The 17555-nt window shown below is 49.0% G+C and overlaps 1 protein-coding gene across 3 annotated transcripts in view; it reads right to left on the bottom strand.

Moving 5' to 3' along the window:
- ARHGAP39 (Rho GTPase activating protein 39) overlaps positions 1 to 13125 on the bottom strand; it is a 199107-nt gene extending 185982 nt beyond the window's left edge. For 2 of the 3 annotated variants that reach the window (XM_083516610.1, XM_083516612.1), the window contains exon 1: positions 10584 to 10612. In XM_083516610.1, coding sequence (XP_083372736.1) covers positions 10584 to 10597 — 14 coding nt within the window. In that variant the 5' untranslated portion in view covers positions 10598 to 10612. Of the gene's footprint in view, positions 1 to 10583; positions 10613 to 12933 lie in introns of those variants that run through there. The other variant, XM_083516611.1, reaches the window with a different exon arrangement.
- Between the last annotated feature and the right edge of the window lie 4430 nt (positions 13126 to 17555).

The following is a 17555-nucleotide window of genomic DNA, read 5'->3' as shown; positions in this document are numbered from 1 at the left end:
TAAATCTCACTGTGCGACCTTGGGCCAGCCGCTGACTCTCAGCCGAACCGACCTCACAAGGTTGATTTGGGGATAAAATGTAATAAATAACAATGAATAGCACGGAGCCGCAGACTCTCCCCCAAGTTAAAGCAGCATTTGGAAGGGCAAGCTGCCCACATCCTTGGAACAAGGAACAATCGCTTCTGGGCAAGCAGCTTGTCGAACCCTTTGCAAACAGAAGAACAAGAGAACTGCAAGCTGCAGGCTTATTGGCAGAGTATTAAGTTCATAGATACCAACAGAGCTAACTTAATTCACTTGTGGTTTCTAAGGGGGGTGGGAGAATCACAACCCGACAAATAGCGTATGGCTGGGTTCACAGGAGAACAACTTTTAATACAATGCATCCCGTTCCTAAATATATTCTCATGTCTTACAGAAACACTAAAGTAATGACCTTGTTTGCATGCATTTTGCCCATTCTACACAAACACGATTGCCGCAGCTTCCTGTTGCCAACACTATCCCACTGAAGTACTAGCAGATGACAAGGAAGTGCATGCAACAAGGGGACAGAATTCCTCGCAAGTTAGCATGGTTTGGAGGAGGGGGCACAGGCCGCTCCATCAATCCCCTAGGCATAGAATAGACACATGGACCTCTCCTCCACATCCAAAGGTCTTATGCAGGAGGGATCGAATCCCCCATCCCTTCTCAGCCAGCCCCCAGTAGGCTAATATTATGTATTTTTGTAGGCAAGTAGGTTTTATTTTACAAGGCTGCACTATCCAGATCTACAACCTCCACGCTGTAAACATAGGGTATTGTTAAATCTCTTCCATTTGCATTGTGTCTCTCCTACAAGGCATTCACAAGCAGCAAAATGCAGTACAGTGAACGCTCGGGTTGCAAACGTGATCCGTGCGGGATTCACGTTCGCAACCCGCGTCTGCGCACATGCGGGTTGCAATTTGGTGCTTCTGCGCAAAGCATGATTTAGCGCTTCTGCGCATGTGCGACCGCCCAAACCCGGAAGTAACACGTTTGGGTACTTCCGGGTTTCAGCGGTCCGTAACCTGAAAAAAATGCAACCTGAAGCATCTGTAATCCGAGGTATGACTGTACCTTTTCATCCTCACCAGCCACTATTTATCAATCAGTTTTCCCAAAACCGCTCTGCTAAGCTTCATGGCTAAGTGGGGATTCGAACTCAGCTCTCTCAAGTCCAGGTCCAAATGCTATGCCACATGGCCACGCTAGATCTCGGTAAATAAGTGTTGGGTATGGAGCGGAAATGTATGGAAGTGAGAGCTGGACCATAAAGAAGGCTGATCGCCGAAGAATGGATGCTTTTGAATTATGGTGCTGGAGGAGACTCTTGAGAGTCCCATGGACTGCAAGAAGATCAAACCGATCCATTCTGAAGGAAATCAGCCCTGAGTGCTCGCTGGAAGGACAGATCCTGAAGCTGAGGCTCCAAGACTCTGGCCACCTCATGAGAAGAGAAGACTCCCTGGAAAAGACCCTGATGTTGGGAAAGATGGAGGGCACAAGGAGAAGGGGACGACAGAGGATGAGATGGTTGGGCAGTTTTCTCGAAGCTACAAACATGAGTCTGACCAAACTGTGGGAGGCAGTGGAAGACAGAAGTGCCTGGCATGCTCTGGTCCAGGGGGTCACGAAGAGTTGGACACAACTAAGCGACTAAAGAACAGCAACAGTGGAGTGAAATGTTCATCAGGAAACACGAATGTTTGGGACTTAGAGAAGCGCCCTACGTCTGTGGCAGGGACTCCGCTTGCAGAGGAAGGAGAACCTTTCTCTATCCATTGTCTCCAATATGTAGAATCTGGGATTTTCCTAGAAGAGCTCAGGCCAAGGGTGTGGGCCCTGGGAGGGCATGTCATTCCTTAGTAATATGGAGAAGGCCGGCCAACTGAGCCTGCTCTTGGTTGGAGCACTGAGTCCCCCATTGCGCTGCTCAAAAGCCACTTCATTCAATTTGTTTTAAATCCTCCCATTTCTCAGCTAAGCGGAATTGCTTTTCCTTTTCCTGCTCTCTGAAGAGCGTGCACAAGCTTTTTACATGCCCTGGCCTCCATTTGAACACAGCCCAAAGGACACCGGACCATAAATCAGGTGAACCGTCGGCAAAAGAACAGTCCCTTCAACAAGTTTCTCTGGAGCAGGTGAGTGGGAAAGACATTATTAGCACAGCAGGTACGGCCATTATTTTAACAACAACAATCCACCAAATTTCCTCCCTCCCACCCACCCACCCAAATCACTTTTTGTTCTGTTGACAGTGAGACATGGCCAGGCTGGACACCCACAATTTCCGCAAAATGGGCACCAATTATACCTTAGAACAGCCTTTCTCAACCCCAAATGTTGTTGAACTACAACTCCCATCTCCCCTAGCTAGCAAGGCCAGAACTCAGGGATAATGGGAGTTGTAGTCCAACAACAACTGGGGACCCACAGGTTGTGAACTGCTGCCTTAGAAGATAAATGATAATAGAAGATAAATGTGTTATTTTTTCCTTCCATCCGCACCTACTCAAAAACAAATTACAGGTACCACTATGCCTGGGTCAATGAAAAATATACATGTCTGAATCAAACCAGAGTCACCACGAAGTCACAGCAGTTAGCTTTGCTGTAACCCACTGCCACAATTAGAAGCTTCATTGCCCTAACAGGTTGGTACCACTCTAATCTGGTTTTATTTCTGCACTAATTCTGGAGGGCACCAGGTTGGCAAAAGCGGCTATAGGGCATGGAAAGAAGGGCTTGAGTTGAAGGCTTGACGGTAAAGGTGGGTTTTTAAGGCGGGATTTGGAGAAAGTAAGACAGGTTCATCACATATAGATGTCCTGAAAGCCAGTTACAAACAGAAGGGGTTGCAAGGGAGGAAGGGTGTAGCTGTCAGAAGAAGCAGGAAGATCCAAATCACCATTACAGTGGTGCCCCGCAAGGCGAATGCCTCGCAAGACGGAAAACTCGCTAGATGAAAGAGTTTTCCGTTTTGGAGGTGCTTCGCAAAACGAATTTCCTATGGGCTTGCTTCGCAAGACGAAAATGTCTTGCGAGTTCCTGCGGGGTTTTTTTTCCTTTCCCCCCCTTTTTCTAAGCCGCTAAGCCGCTTATCAGCTGATCCGATCAGCAGATAAGCCGCTAAAAGCCGCTAATAGCGCTAATAGGCTAATCCTTCAATGGGCTTGCTTCGCAAGACGAAAAAACCGCTAGACGAAGAGAATCACAGAACGGATTCTTTTCGTCTTGCGAGGCACCACTGTATTATTATTATTATTATTATTATTATTATTATTATTATTATTATTATTATTATTATTATTGAAAGTGGAACAAGTACAGGAAATCAGAAACACAGATTTTTTTGGTGTCCTCAGCAGACATGGGTGCCAAACTCTGAAACATATATTTGCGCGGAGTTCTAAAAGAACCTGCTTTAAGGAACTGAAAGCAATTTGAGACCAAACTCTGCACCTAAAACCACATTCTTAACTTTTTCGGCACTCCCCCACAGCCTAATCTTTCCCACACCTGATATATACAGCCGCCTCTTGTGATGACATTACAGCTTTTACGTAACAAGGGACAAAATTTTGCAAGCACAAAGAAACACGCAGGAGGCCTCGAAACAGAAGTAGCGTGTGTCCAGTGCCTCGTGGCTGCATGGAAAGGTGACCGTACGCGGCTCAGGGTCAAGGAATTTGGACAACCTGCCAGAATTCCTCCTTCGTTCAGACACCAAACCCCCAAGCCACTCAGAACATGAGGCTGGGGAGGCAGGATAAAATTCACAGGCAGTCTAAAAACACCAGACACGACAGCGAGGAATCCCACCCACCCCCTAGTTATTACAGCTAAAGTGCACCCCCTCTGTACACACATGACCCCTCAAAACCCATAAAGTTCTGATGGAGAGGAACAGAAAAGCATATTTACACAGGCCGGCTACGAGTCCCTCCGCAGGGTCGGATCTATCACGTATTGATTTTCTGCCTGGTGTTTCTCTCGTACTGAAGCCTTTCTCAACTTCCATTGTGCCTAGAAATTATGACCAAAGTGGTAATCAAATGGATTAGAGCTTCAGAGGCTTTTACCCTGAACTGGCCATCTGGGTTTGGTAAGGAGGTGTAACATTTCATGGATCAGGGAAGGCGGGTTTCAGTCAGCAAAAGCTGCAATCCACGGCCCGCTTACTTGGGAATAAGCCCCAACGAATTTACTGGGGCTCGCTTCCGAGCAAACATGTGCAGGATTGGGCCCCAAGGTGCTGCAGGCCAGGACTCCAATTAGTTGAGGGGGCGAGTTGCATCAAATTCATAGGTGACAAACCGAATGGTTCAGAGTGCCAAGAGGACTTAGAGAAAACACTTGCACAGACGTCCTGAGATTCCCTGCTGTTGCTGCAGAGTTCCTGGTTTAGGCAGGGAAACTTTTGAGAGCCCTTCCATCAAATGATCCTAAGGGCCAAGGCCCCATTGGGTTTTGAGGACCACAAAAACCTACGTCACTCTGCTGTAACAGGGAAAGATGTGCACATTCCTAGAGTCTCTTCATGTGAAGATTAAAAGAATGCACATAGAAATGGGGGTTTCCGTGCCCCAATCCCTCTTTGCATTCCCATTCCAAGTGACTAGCCAACCACCCATGTAGTTCTGCTATTTTCTTCTCCCTAAATGAGATTTCAAGACCCATCAGAGGCTGTTTATGCAGTGGTAGGAGCAATACATGACACAGAACCCAGAAGGTTAATAATAAATAATAATAATAATAAATTATTTATACCCTACCCCCATCTGGCTGGGTTTCCCCAGCCTCTCTGGGCGGCTTCCAACAAAATACTAAAAATACAATAAAACATCAAACATTAAAACCTTCCCTAAATGGGGTTGCCTTCAGATGTCTTCTAAAAGTCAGATAGTTGTTTATTTCCTTAACATCTGGTGGACCGGCATTCCATAGGGCGGGTGCCACTACTGAGAAGGCGATCTGCCTGGTTCCCCGTAACCTCACTTCTCGCAGGGAGGGAACTCCCAGAAGGTCCTTGGAGCTGGACCTCAGGGCTGGACGATGGAGGTGAAGACGCTCCTTCAGGTCTACTGGGCTGAGGCCATTTAGGGCTTTCAAGGTCAGCACCAACACTTTGAATTGTGCTCGGAAACGTACTGGGAGCCAATGTAGGTCTTTCAGGACTGGTGTTATGTGGTCTCGGCGGCCGCTCCCAGTCACTGGATATCAGCCATCCATGGGTACATTTGGCCCATGAGCAGCCGATGGCCAGTCCTTATAATGCAGTACAAGGCTAATGTTGAGCCAGTTGGGTCTCGTTCATCACCAGCATGATTAAAAATGGCCTCTAGGTATGGACTCTAGAAAGATACACATCTTTTGACCCTACCAAGAGTGCCGTAGATCTTTATGATCACGGTTAGCTTGCAGATGGAAGCATCAGCAAATCAGGAATATACAGGCACAAATACAAGATGGGTGACACCTGGCTTGAGAGCAGTACATGTGAAAAGGATCTAGGAGTCTTGGTTGACCACAAACTTGACATGAGCCAACAGTGTGACGCGGCAGCTAAAAAAGCCAATGCAATTCTGGGCTGCATCAATAGGAGTATAGCATCTAGATCAAGGGAAGTAATAGTGCCACTGTATTCTGCTCTGGTCAGACCTCACCTGGAGTACTGTGTCCAGTTCTGGGCACCACAGTTCAAGAAGGACACTGACAAACTGGAACGTGTCCAGAGGAGGGCAACCAAAATGGTCAAAGGCCTGGAAACGATGCCTTATGAGGAACGGCTAAGGGAGCTGGGCATGTTTAGCCTGGAGAAGAGGAGGTTAAGGGGTGATATGATAGCCATGTTCAAATATATAAAAGGATGTCACATAGAGGAGGGAGAAAGGTTGTTTTCTGCTGCTCCAGAGAAGCGGACACGGAGCAATGGAGCCAAACTACAAGAAAGAAGATTCCACCTAAACATTAGGAAGAACTTCCTGATAGTAAGAGCTGTTTGACAGTGGAATTTGCTGCCCAGGAGTGTGGTGGAGTCTCCTACTTTGGAGGTCTTTAAGCAGAGGCTTGACAACCATATGTCAGGAGTGCTCTGATGGTGTTTCCTGCTTGGCAGGGGGTTGGACTCGATGGCCCTTGTGGTCTCTTCCAACTCTAGGATTCTACTCCCACCATTTCACAAATGATCAGCATGGATATATGGGGGTGGGCAGATGGTCTCAAATAAGCTGTTGGCCAGTAACTTACCGGCCTAAAATAATCCGAGGTCCGGTAAATTATTTGCAGTGCTGCTGTTCCAGTTTTGCAAGAAGTATAGATATATATTTTTTCTGGCTACTGTCTGCTGAGGACAGTTAGCAACCATTGTACATCGTAAAAGAAGTAGACAGGGGAGTTATGATCCCCAAAGGACTAACCTTTAATGGTCATAAAGTATGGGGGAAATGAAAAGGCGGAGGACTCACACCTATCGTCCTGTCTAGCACATCCCAGCCCAGAGGTGGCCGCATTTGGGATGCTGGCATGCTTACGAACCTAACCCGGCTACAGGCCCTGAAAGGGTTAGGCCCGTAGGAGGCAGCAGAGTAAAATCAATGCATCTATGATAATGGGTCTTTGGCTCAGGGGGTTAGTAGTGCTTTTAGCCAGTGACAGGGAGGCTGGATTTTCATACCCAGTGCCCACAGAAGTAATTTACATTCAGGAAGAGTTCAGTGCTAAATGGGTCGATGGAAGCACATTGAGGCAGGGAGAGAACTGTCAGCACCTTAAAAAAAGTGGAAGGGCGGGGAGATGAAGGCTGGAAGGAGGAAGGATACGCCTGACGACAACAACAACAACAACAACAACAACAAAATAGCAATGGGGAAATCAGAGTCACTGCGTCTTGTTTTCAGCTGTACCACATGGTAAAGACTAAGGCTCAGCTCATGAGCTTCCACTGAGCAGGGTCTTATTATTACTGGCCCCTTCCAGTCTGCTTAAAGAAGAAGCAAACCTCAAGGTTTTACATTTCAAGCCTCTTGGATGGCAACATATTTAAGCGGAGCGCTGCTGTGAACTTAGCACAACGGGCAGTGACTGCTTCGTAGTGACTCGGAGACAAATTGCTAAGGGCACAGCCTCCCTCTGCCCTCATAATTAAAAATATAGCCAGCAACAGAGGAAGCTACGTGAACAGAAAAGGCTATTTGTCCGTGTAACTTAGCATTGTTTCTGCCAACTGGGAGCCCATTTCCAGAATCTCAGGCAGAAAGAGGTCTTCCTCATCACTTGCTGGGGGATCCCTTCACTGGAAATGGCAAGTATTGAACCCAGGGATTCTGAAATGCAAATCACAGGCTGTTTCGCAAAATTAAGGCAATCCAACCTCCAGCAGTGCTTTGTTTTCATGTTGTATGGAATCTAACCCTCCCCCAGCCCACTCAGCTTGGAGCAAGGGGCTGTCCCAGAACTTGCAAGGCATTTCAGAAGCCCAGTCCGTCAGGGGAAAGAGCGGCATGGTTCTGGTGACCGGGACTTCTCAGGTTGGCTACCCAGCGGGAAACAAAACCTGACGTCTTACTCAAGATTGGTAACCTTCCAAAGCATAAGAGATGAACTCTAGATTCCTGAACCTTGCCATTCTCCCATGTTAAAGCCCAAACAGCCCGTTTTTAATACTGGTAACTAGCAACTTATGCACATTTAACTTAGGGCTTGCCATACGTCCGAAAATTATTGCAATGCCCGGGAAAATCTGGTTGTATGGTGACCCGTGTCAGATTTTTGGTGGCAGATTTTTGGTGAATTTCGTTAAAAATACCCTGTAGTTCAAAAACTTCTCCTTTTTTTTGTTAGATTTTGCAAAAAGAAGAAGAAGAAGAAGAAGAAGAAGAAGAAGAAGAAGAAGAAGAAGAAGAAGAAGAAGAAGAAGCAGCAGCAGCAGCAGCAGCAGCAGCAGCAGCAGCAGCTCGGTCACTTTGCAAAAAAAAAAAAAAAAAAGCCTCAACAACACTTGTGTCCAGATACTCACTTTTTGAAATATGGCAGCCCTATTTAACTTGAGTGCATTCAGCTTTATGAGACTGACAAAGAAAAATATAAATAAATAAAAGGGGGTGGGTGTCTGGGTAGGGGGAAAGACCCTGGAGATCCCACCGGCCATTGAACCCAACGTTTTATACACAATTTTGGCTTCACTCCTCATGCCGTCCCATAACATAACCCTGTGTAACTCAAGTGTCAACTTCAGGGGAGCCTCCAAACTATGGCTTGAAGGACTGATGAGGACAATATTCTTCGTCCGCCCCACATGTATATTTGCCGACTCCAACTATGGCTGGTGCCAAACTACTATGTTCAGTGCCAGTCCTCCAAGCCATAGTTTCTTCACATTCTGATTTGGAGGGGCAACCACACTAACCATACTTTGCCAGTTCAGGCATCATGGTCAACTATGGCTGGTCTTAAAACAGAAAACAGCATCCTGGAGACACAAGGGGGGGGGGAGGTTCATGGAAGTCCACAGTTTGATGTGCATCACCTAAACTATGGTTTGGAGGATCATCTGCCGAAGTGTTTGATGTTATCACCAAATTCACCCAACCCCACGGAATTAACTCAACCACACTTATAGGTAGAGCTCACACTTTGCATGCAAGATATTCCAGGGGAAACTGGCAATCCTAAGACCTTTGAAGCCTCAAGACCTTGCAGATCCCCAAGCAGGCCAAGAATCTAATTCCACAGAAGGCAGCTGTTCGTTAGGCAGTTCCTTAAGGCCTTGCCGTCTATTCTCGCTCAGGGCCCCTGCAGAAAAGCTATTGAACCTATAAGATCATCTACCTACTACGGCATTCACTTGACCAGAAGCTAAGAAACCCTGGGTTCTTCTTGGTCAAGTGGTTCAAAAATTCCCTTCTCCATCACCACCTGGAAGCTGCAACAGTGGTGGGCTCGTTCTGCATCTCTTATCTCCAATAGCAAGACACAGTTTAGGAATTTCTCTTTTGCCACCTTCCAGCAGTCTGTGAAGAGGACACCAAAAGGCAACAGGAGATGCTAAAACCTAGCATGTGCCGCCACCCAAAAAAAGCACTCTTTCCTCAACAGAAATCTGTATTAGGTTAATACCTCCCATTGAACTGACCCTTCCCCTGGGTACCTAACAAAATTCTGGCCTTAAAATTCCAACACCATGTGCAGTAATGTGCGTAACATACAGATACAGTTTAAAACCTTCTCTGAATATCTTCAAACTCCTCTCATACTCCATCTTAAGACTTTTAGCAGAATCAGACAAGGATGGATGGCTTGAACACCCGCAGCACCCCTTCCTCCCCTTAAATAATTATTTTTAACGTTTGCCAGATGAAGAGTTCTGGGGAACTCAAAGAGGTCACACACTATTTTGCAATATTTTGGCTGGCCTGATGAAAGTACTGCCTTAATGTGGCCTTTGCATTGTGATTATTTTTCTTCTGATGCCTACTTTTAACTTTAGCTTAAAACCAGACTTCTCTGGGATTCAGGGAGAAGACTGTTACTCGGCCGCCTCCCATGCCTTAAGCTCGGCTCACTCCTGCTACTTTCATGCTGTTGTTACGCAAAATGCAGGCGTACTGGTTTATTCCACCAGACCCACACAATCAGCGCTTGGCAGCTGAGATGCAAAAGGAAAAAGGCGGCTTCCCTCCTTGCTGCGTCCGCACCAAGCTCAACAGTGACACTTTCGTCAGCATCCAGCGCAACAACACACATGTGGGGCACACCACCACACATGCAAAAGATCAAAGGCAACAATTCGGGGGCAGGACCGTCCAGCTGGCAGGGTCCATCGCTGGCGGGGCAGACCAAACCACAGCCTCACATCATCTCCCATTGGTCAGGGGACAAACAGGGCCACACGCAGGACTCAGCCGGAGTCGCCTGCCGCCTGTCCACGCAGCCATAATTCTCACGCCCAGCTCCATTTGTAGAAAAGACCGCCAGCCAAGGTCACCATCCAAGGGTTAATGCAAACGGTATTGCACGCACAGCGGGGGGTGGGGGAGGGAAATAATAATTTCCCCGCCTTGCAGCAGGTTAGCAAGCAGCTGGCAGCATCCAGAGAGCAGCCCCGGAAGCTATCCGACCGCATACCAGTCTTCGAGCTCTGGATGCTCTGAGCCAGCGCTGCTGCATCCCGGTTGCGCTCCACCCAAATGCCAATCTTCACCCCCCCCGGCCCCCAACCCCTCCCACTGCACCAGTGGGGGCCCCAGCAGAGCATCCCAATCATTCCACAACACCCAGCTGGGCGCAGATGCACCCACAGCTGCAACCGCCAGTTCCAAACCTGAGCTGGCATCTCTCCCCGCACCCAATTCAAACGGGGGGGGGGGAGCGGTTAGGAAGAGAACCACGCATTTCCACCACCCACCCAGCTCCGCTTCACGGCTTGAGACGGCTCGACACCCCCCCCCACCCAGTCCGTCCTTCGGTATGCCTCGTGTTGATGTAAATAAGCACCCAAGCCATTTCCACCCACGAAGCCTCTCCCCCCCCCCCCCGCCTCCGCTCGGCCAAACCCGCAGTCCTCCATGCTTTTGCAACATGCTCGGTGCTGGAGGAGGCAATCGCCCACCAAACACGCCCCTTAGCCCGGTTCACTTGGCTCGCCTCCAACTTAAAGAGCCCATCCCTCCAATAAAAAAGAATAAAACCTTTCCCCCCCCCACAAGCCACAATCTGCACCAACGGCTTCCAGCTTGCCCCCCAATCCATGCTAACTGTACTCCTATGCGCGAGAGGCATGGACACAGCTCCAGAAGACGCAGGAGCAAAATAATATACAATAAATGCGATTCAGGGTGGGAAGAGATTTCGATCTCGTGTGCATGCACACACACACACCAGCTCTGGATAAGGAAGGGGGAGGGCGGTGACCCCCCCCCCCAGCAGAGAGGAATGGGGCTGCCTGAAACCCAGAAGCACAGGGCAGGTTTGGGGCAACTGGCGAGGTGGCGGAAGCAAAATATCCACGGCCAAAATTTCAGCAGGAGGAAAGGTAGAAAGCCACCTGATTGCAGAGGGAAGGGCATGGGCAGGTGCCATGTGGTGGGGGGGGCACCCAAGCCCCACACCTCCACATGGGGGCAGAAAGCAGGACCCCCAAGAAACAGCTGTGAGGTCCTGTCCGGAATGGCATATTCCTCCCCCAGGAGTGGAAAAGCTCCAGGGCCGATGGATGGCACTGGTCTCTTCAACCAATCCCTGCAATGGGAGGAGGTTGCGTGGGGGGGGGTCTGATCAGTTTGAAGGGGCAACTCGGGCTCCTTCCTCTGTAAGGTCCCATCCCTGCACAGCTATGGGGGGGGGACTGGAGAAAATTGGGTGGGTGGGAGTCTCTAAAAAAGATCAGGGGTGGGGAAAAACCTTCAGGGCAGGGTCCTCAAAAGGGAGAAATGTGTCAAGGTGAAGGGGGGTTCTCTGGAGCAGCCCAGGCTTACTGGGGAGGAGGAGGGGGAAGGGGGGGCTGTCCCAGGCTGGAGAGGGAAAGGTCTCCCAGGAAGTAGAGGAAGGTGACACACAGGGCCTTCCAGGGGTGCCCCCCCACCCTCAGAAAAGAGGGCGATCTGCCCTAGCAGGGGCAGAATTTGGGGTGCGGGGTAACCCTCTGAGCGCACTGAATGTACCAAGGTGCCCTCCCTATAGCAGGTGGGGCATACTGTTACCGTGGGGGTGTTCACAAGGGGGGCGGCAGGCGGTCCCTATGGAGACGAGCTCTCCAGCAAGGAAGGTGCATTGGGGAAAACAGGGAGGGGTGCAGGATCTATGGAGTAGAGGGGGTCTTCCTACATTGAGGAAAGGGGTATGAATGCCAACCCCCTCCAGCAAGGGAAAAGAAAGACAGATGGATTATAAGGAGACAGGACTGTTGCAGCGGGGGGGGGGGGTCCATAGATGAAGGGGGGGAGCTGCAGAAAATATGGGGTAGCCCCAAATGGATGAAATGGGCGAGGGTCAGATTGAGCAAAAAGGGTCTGAAAGTGGATTGAGGGGAAGGCAGGAGAGAGAAAGTGCCCCTTTCTCTGTATTTTCCAAAGGGAAAAATTAAGGGGGTTCTGCAAGGAGATGGGTGGGGTTGATTCGACCAGATGGGGTATATTTTTTTGGGGGGGGGAACTACGATGACGACTAAAGTATAAAAGGAGCTGGCTTGGCCGAAGGAGGAAATAAAAAACAAGAGGATTCGGGAGGGAATGGAGGTGGTTTTTTTTGGGGGGGGGACACTACTGATGTGAGAATCTCCACCTGGGGTGGAGGTGGTGGGACAGATTTTGGGGAGGGGGCTTGGCGGGAGGTGTGGGGGGGCGCCTATCCTTGCGCTGCATAGCGGCTGATTTGGGTGGGGAGAACCCCCCCCCGCAAAAAAACCGAGGAGGGCAGATTTGGGGGAGGGAGACCTGGAATGGGGTGGGGGGGCTGTGATGCAGTAGTGGTGAGGGAAGGGTTTGGGGGCGGGGTTGGCTGTGGGGGCGGGTTTCCACCTCACCCCCAGTGGGTTGGGGGGTTTGGGGGGTCTACACATACCCCCAGTTCGTGCTGTGGGGCAGGAGGGGGGCGTGAATGGGGAGGGGGGTCTCCTCCTGCCTCCCCACCCCTGTGAGTTGCTGGGGGGCTGCTGTGAGGGGGGGTCTCTCCTCTTCCTCCTCTCCCCCCCAAAGGATTTGGGGGTCGTGCATGGGGAGGGGGTCTCTTCCTGCCCCCCCCACCCCTGTGAGTTGCTGGGGGGGGCTGCTGTGAGGGGGGGTCTCTCCTCTTCCTCCTCTCCAAGAATTTGGGGGTCGTGCGTGGGGGTCTTTTCCTCCTCCCCCCTCCCCCCCAAGGATTTGGGGGTCGTGCATGGGGGGGGTCGTGCGTGGGGGGGGGTCCTACCTCTCCGCCATCTTCTCCCCCGAGCCGGCGGGGTCGTCACCGGGCGCGGCGAGGGGCGGCGGCGGCCCCCGCCCGGCAGCCCATGGCCCCGGCAGCGCTGCGGCTCCTCGCCCGCCGCCGCCTCCTCCTGGCCGCTGACGGAGCGAGCGACGGAGCGACGACGGACCGACGGACGGGCTGCCAGCGCCGGCCAGGAGGAGACGATGCCGCCGCCGCCGCGTCCCGCCGTCACCACCGACAACGGCCCTCGGCCAATGGCGCTCGCCGACGGGCGGGGCCAAGGCGGCCTCGGTTCCGCCCCGCCCGCCGGCCCCGCCCTCCGCCTCAAGGGCTCACGGGAAATGTAGTTTCTGCGGCCGTCTCACCTGAGGTGGCGGCGGCCATGTTTGGGCCTACGAGAGGAGGCCTCTCAAGGGCATCCAGTCGGCCCTTGGCAACATGTCGGAGAAAATGTCCCCGCTTAAAAAAAATAAACTAAAACTCTGTAATGAAATGCCTCTCTCTTTTCAGCCAACGGAAATGGAATAAGGCAGTGGGGGGAAGCACTCTGCATATGTTCAAGAGTGCCATGCCATAGAATCAAAGATTTGCTATGAGTATTCTTGCTGCTGTTGTGACGTACATAAAAAATGTTCTGTCTTTCTTTGACAGCAATTGGCCGACAATGCCCAGGAGAAAGGCCTCTGGTTTCTTAGGGAAGGTACATTTAAGTACCTTTTTCATTTCGTTATATATCATTTCCCAGAAGTCCTTAATCCTTGGGCACGTCCACCAAAGGTGAAAGAATGTACCTTCAGTTTCTTTACATTTCCAACATTTATTATCAGACAAGTGGTATATTTTTGCAAGCTTGACTGGGGTCATGTACCACCTATAAATCATTTTCATAATATTTTCCTTTAAGGCATTACATGCCGTGAATTTCATACTGGTGGTCATCGCAAAGTATTGGAAGACACAAGACTTACCCACTCTGGAAGAATGGCAGATGAAGGTGATAGACTACATGGGACTGGCTGAGATGACTGGCAGAATCTGAGACCAGAGGAAAGAGACGGCGGAAGAAGACTGGAAGAAATTTAAAATCTATCTTAAGAGATATTGTAAAATTAATGAGTGTTAAAATGTTATGATTATAGAAAGTGAGTGGACTACAGCTATAAAGATTAAGTCAAAAGAAAAGAAAAGAATACAATTAGATAAAATTAAGGGTGAGGATTTGCTGAATTAATTTCGAAATTGGAATGCAGAAAGGGGAGGTATGAGGAGGTCAGTGAAGTAAGTTTTAAGAAAATAAGGTTTTGAAATTATACTTGTTTGTTTTTGTGTTTGTTTGTTTGTAGTGAGTATGTTTATATAATTTGTGAAAATTCAATAAATATTATTATTTTTTTAAAAAATAGAATCAAAGAGTTGCAGGAATATGCAGCTGTCCCATATGGGGACTGAACCTGCGATCTTGGCCTTATCAGCACCACATTCTCAGACCCTTCAAGTGCCCCTATTTTCCCAGGACGTCCCTGATTTAGAGAAGTCGTCCCAGTTTCTCTTTTGTTCCAGTTTTACTATACAGTGGTACCTCAGGTTACAGACGCTTCAGGTTACGCATTTTCGGGTTGCGTACCGCGCCGAACCCTGAAGTACCGGAATGGGTTACTTCCAGGTTTCGGCACTCGCACATGCACAAAAGTGCTAAATCACACTTTGCGCGTGCGCAGAAGCGCCAAATCACGACTCTGCGGGTTGCGAACGTGCCTCCTGCACAGATCACGTTCGCAACCCGAGGTTCCAGTGTATTTACATATGCTGGAAGCTGCCCTGAGTGGCTGGGAAAACCTAGTCAGATGGGTGGGATACAAATTTATTAGTAGTAGTAGTATTAATCTCCTGTGGCATTGAGTTCCACAGTTTATCTATGTGCTGTGTGAAGAAGTCCTTTCTTTTATCCATCCTGAATCTTCCAACATTCACAGACCCTCCAAGTGCCCCTGTTTTCCAGGTACACTCCTGGATTTACAGAAGCCGTCCTGGTTTCTGATTTGATCCCAAAATGTCCAGTTTTTCCTTAGGATGTCCATATATTCACCAGATCAACATTGCAGGGTATGCAATCAGCTTCTCAATGCGTGGTCCTGTATTCTAGTGCTTTGAGAGAAGCATTTTTTTTTCCTCTATCCACATTCTCCACCCCAGGTGTCATTTTACGAACTATCCAGGGCTTTTTTCCAGTATGAACTCCCTGGACCTGAGATCCGTCACGTCTCAGGTGGGCACCATCACCGTTATAGGAGAGCAAGGGAGGCATTCGTAGTGAATTTTGGCACCTCTTTTTCTGCAAAAATAGCACTGCTTCTGTCATGACTCCTCGTACCCTCCTTTTCCCAGAGGCATGAGGGAAGCGCATAGGCGCCACTACTGTGTGGTGTGGTTTGCGGGACTTGTTATTTCCCTGCAAATGTATGGAGCCTCCGCCGTCTCCTAACCTTCACCGCCCCCCCAGTTTTGCACCTTCACAGTCTCCTGACATGGATGCTGAAGGTTGCAAACAGCCGTGTTTTATATATATATATATATATATATATGTTTTCGTAGATTTTCACGGGTACAGGAATGCAGGTTTTGGTGTCCTCGGGTGTCTTCCCGTGTAAAAGTTGGGGTGTCTAGGCGACGTTTCGACGAGGTCTCACTAGTCATCTTCAGGCTGGTGCTTTCGGCTTCTTGTTACTGGAACAGAGCGGGATCTCAGTGTTTGAGTTCCTATAAATACTGTAGAGGGGTGTGGTGTATTGCCTCAAAAGTTCTGGGCAGAGGGGAAGTTCCCAGGCTAGTGTTCTTTTCTTCTTTTGTTCCTTAATTACTTGAGGGATATCTTGAGTGATTACTTGAGTGATATTCTGAGTACCACTTAGGTGGGTCATTGGGTGTGGATTAGTTGCTAAAGCCTTCGTGTCTTGACCTCTTGAATTTGTGAAGAGTTTTTCTGGGAAGATGGCTGTACTGCACTTAGTTGTGCTTTGGCTTGGCTTCGTGTATAGGGGCGAGCTGTGGTTTTGTGCCCTGTGCCAGCCAGATCTGTGTAGGGATTGCAGGGGGGTGCAGCATCCGGAGGTGCCACTATGGTTTGGTTACTGGATGGTGTCTGTAATTTATCTGTGGAGAGGGTCTGGGTTTGGGTCTGGTGTGGTTGATTGGTGGTGGCGTTCTGTGTGCCTCTGGATCTGGTGTCGGTTTTTGTGGGGAGGGCTAATTTCCAGATGTCTGGCAGGCGGGACGTGTCGTCACGCTTGTTCATGTTGTGAGGGTGTTTCTCTATCTCGATGGCTTCCATGATTATTCTCTTGTGGTGATGTTCCATGTTAAAGAGCAATTTGGAATCTGCAAAATTAATTTCGTGTCCTGTTTCTTTCATGTGTTGGAAAAGAGAGGAAGATTTTTCTTCTTTTTTGACGGCATTCTTGTGTTCTGCGATACGTGCATTTATTCGTCTGTTTGTTTGTCCAATGTACGTGGCTGGGCAGACTTTGCAGGGTATTTCATAGACCCCTTGGTTTTCCAACTGGATTTTATCTTTGGGGTTTCTGAGGATATTGGCTATTTTTTGGTTGGTGCAAAAGGCTGTTTTGATATTGTGTTTATGGAGGATTTTGCTAATTTTATCTGTAGTGCCCTTGATATAAGGAAGGAGGGCCATGCCATTGTTTTCTTCTGTGTCTTGGTTTTTGGGGGGTGTTTCTTTTTGGATAAGCTTCGTAACCCTGTTTTGCTGGTATCCATTGGCGATTAACACATTTGAGAGATTCTGTAACTCAGTTGTCAAGTGGTCTTTGTCAGTCAGGCGTTTGGTTCTGGAGATGAGGGTCTTGGCTACGGAGTTTATTTGTGCAGGGTGGTGGTGTGATTGAGCATGTAAGTAGCGGTTGGTGTGTGTTTTTTTCCGGTAGATAGTGTGTCCTAGGGAGCCATCAGGTTTTTTGTAGATTAGGACGTCAAGGAAGGGAAGCTGGTTGTTGGCTTCTATTTCCATAGTGAATTGTATTTTGGGGTGTAGGCTGTTGAGATGTGTGAGGAAGCTATCTAGTTTTTCTTTCCCGTGTGGCCAAATTACAAAGGTGTCGTCAACATATCTGAGCCAAAGTTTGGGTTTGTGTTCTGACTTGTCTAAAGCATTGGTTTCAAAGTGTTCCATGTACAGATTTGCGATGACCGGTGAGAGGGGTGATCCCATAGGTGCTCCTTCTATCTGTTTGTATCTTTGTCCATTGTGGATGAAGTACGTGTTGGTTAGGCAGTGGTTGGTCAGGTCCAGGATGTATTCGGGGGGATTGTATTTGTTTTGAATGGCTGTCAAGGCTTCATTAATGGGCACTTGTGTGAAGAGAGATACAACATCGAAGCTCACAAGTAGGTCATCGGGATGTAGGTTTTGCTTCTTTATTGTTTCTATGAACTGGAAGGAGTTTGTAACGTGTGAAGAGATGGATTCTGCATAGGGCTGAAGTTGCTTAGCGAGAAATTTATGCTTTAGACAAGTCAGAACACAAACCCAAACTTTGGCTCAGATATGTTGACGACACCTTTGTAATTTGGCCACACGGGAAAGAAAAACTAGATAGCTTCCTCAC

The sequence above is a fragment of the Podarcis liolepis genome, assembly GCF_965112155.1.
Source record: "Podarcis liolepis genome assembly, chromosome: 8".
Lineage (NCBI taxonomy): Eukaryota > Metazoa > Chordata > Lepidosauria > Squamata > Lacertidae > Podarcis > Podarcis liolepis.
The sequence above is the reverse complement of the archived record's forward strand: the minus strand, read 5'-3'. Positions and strand labels throughout refer to the sequence as shown.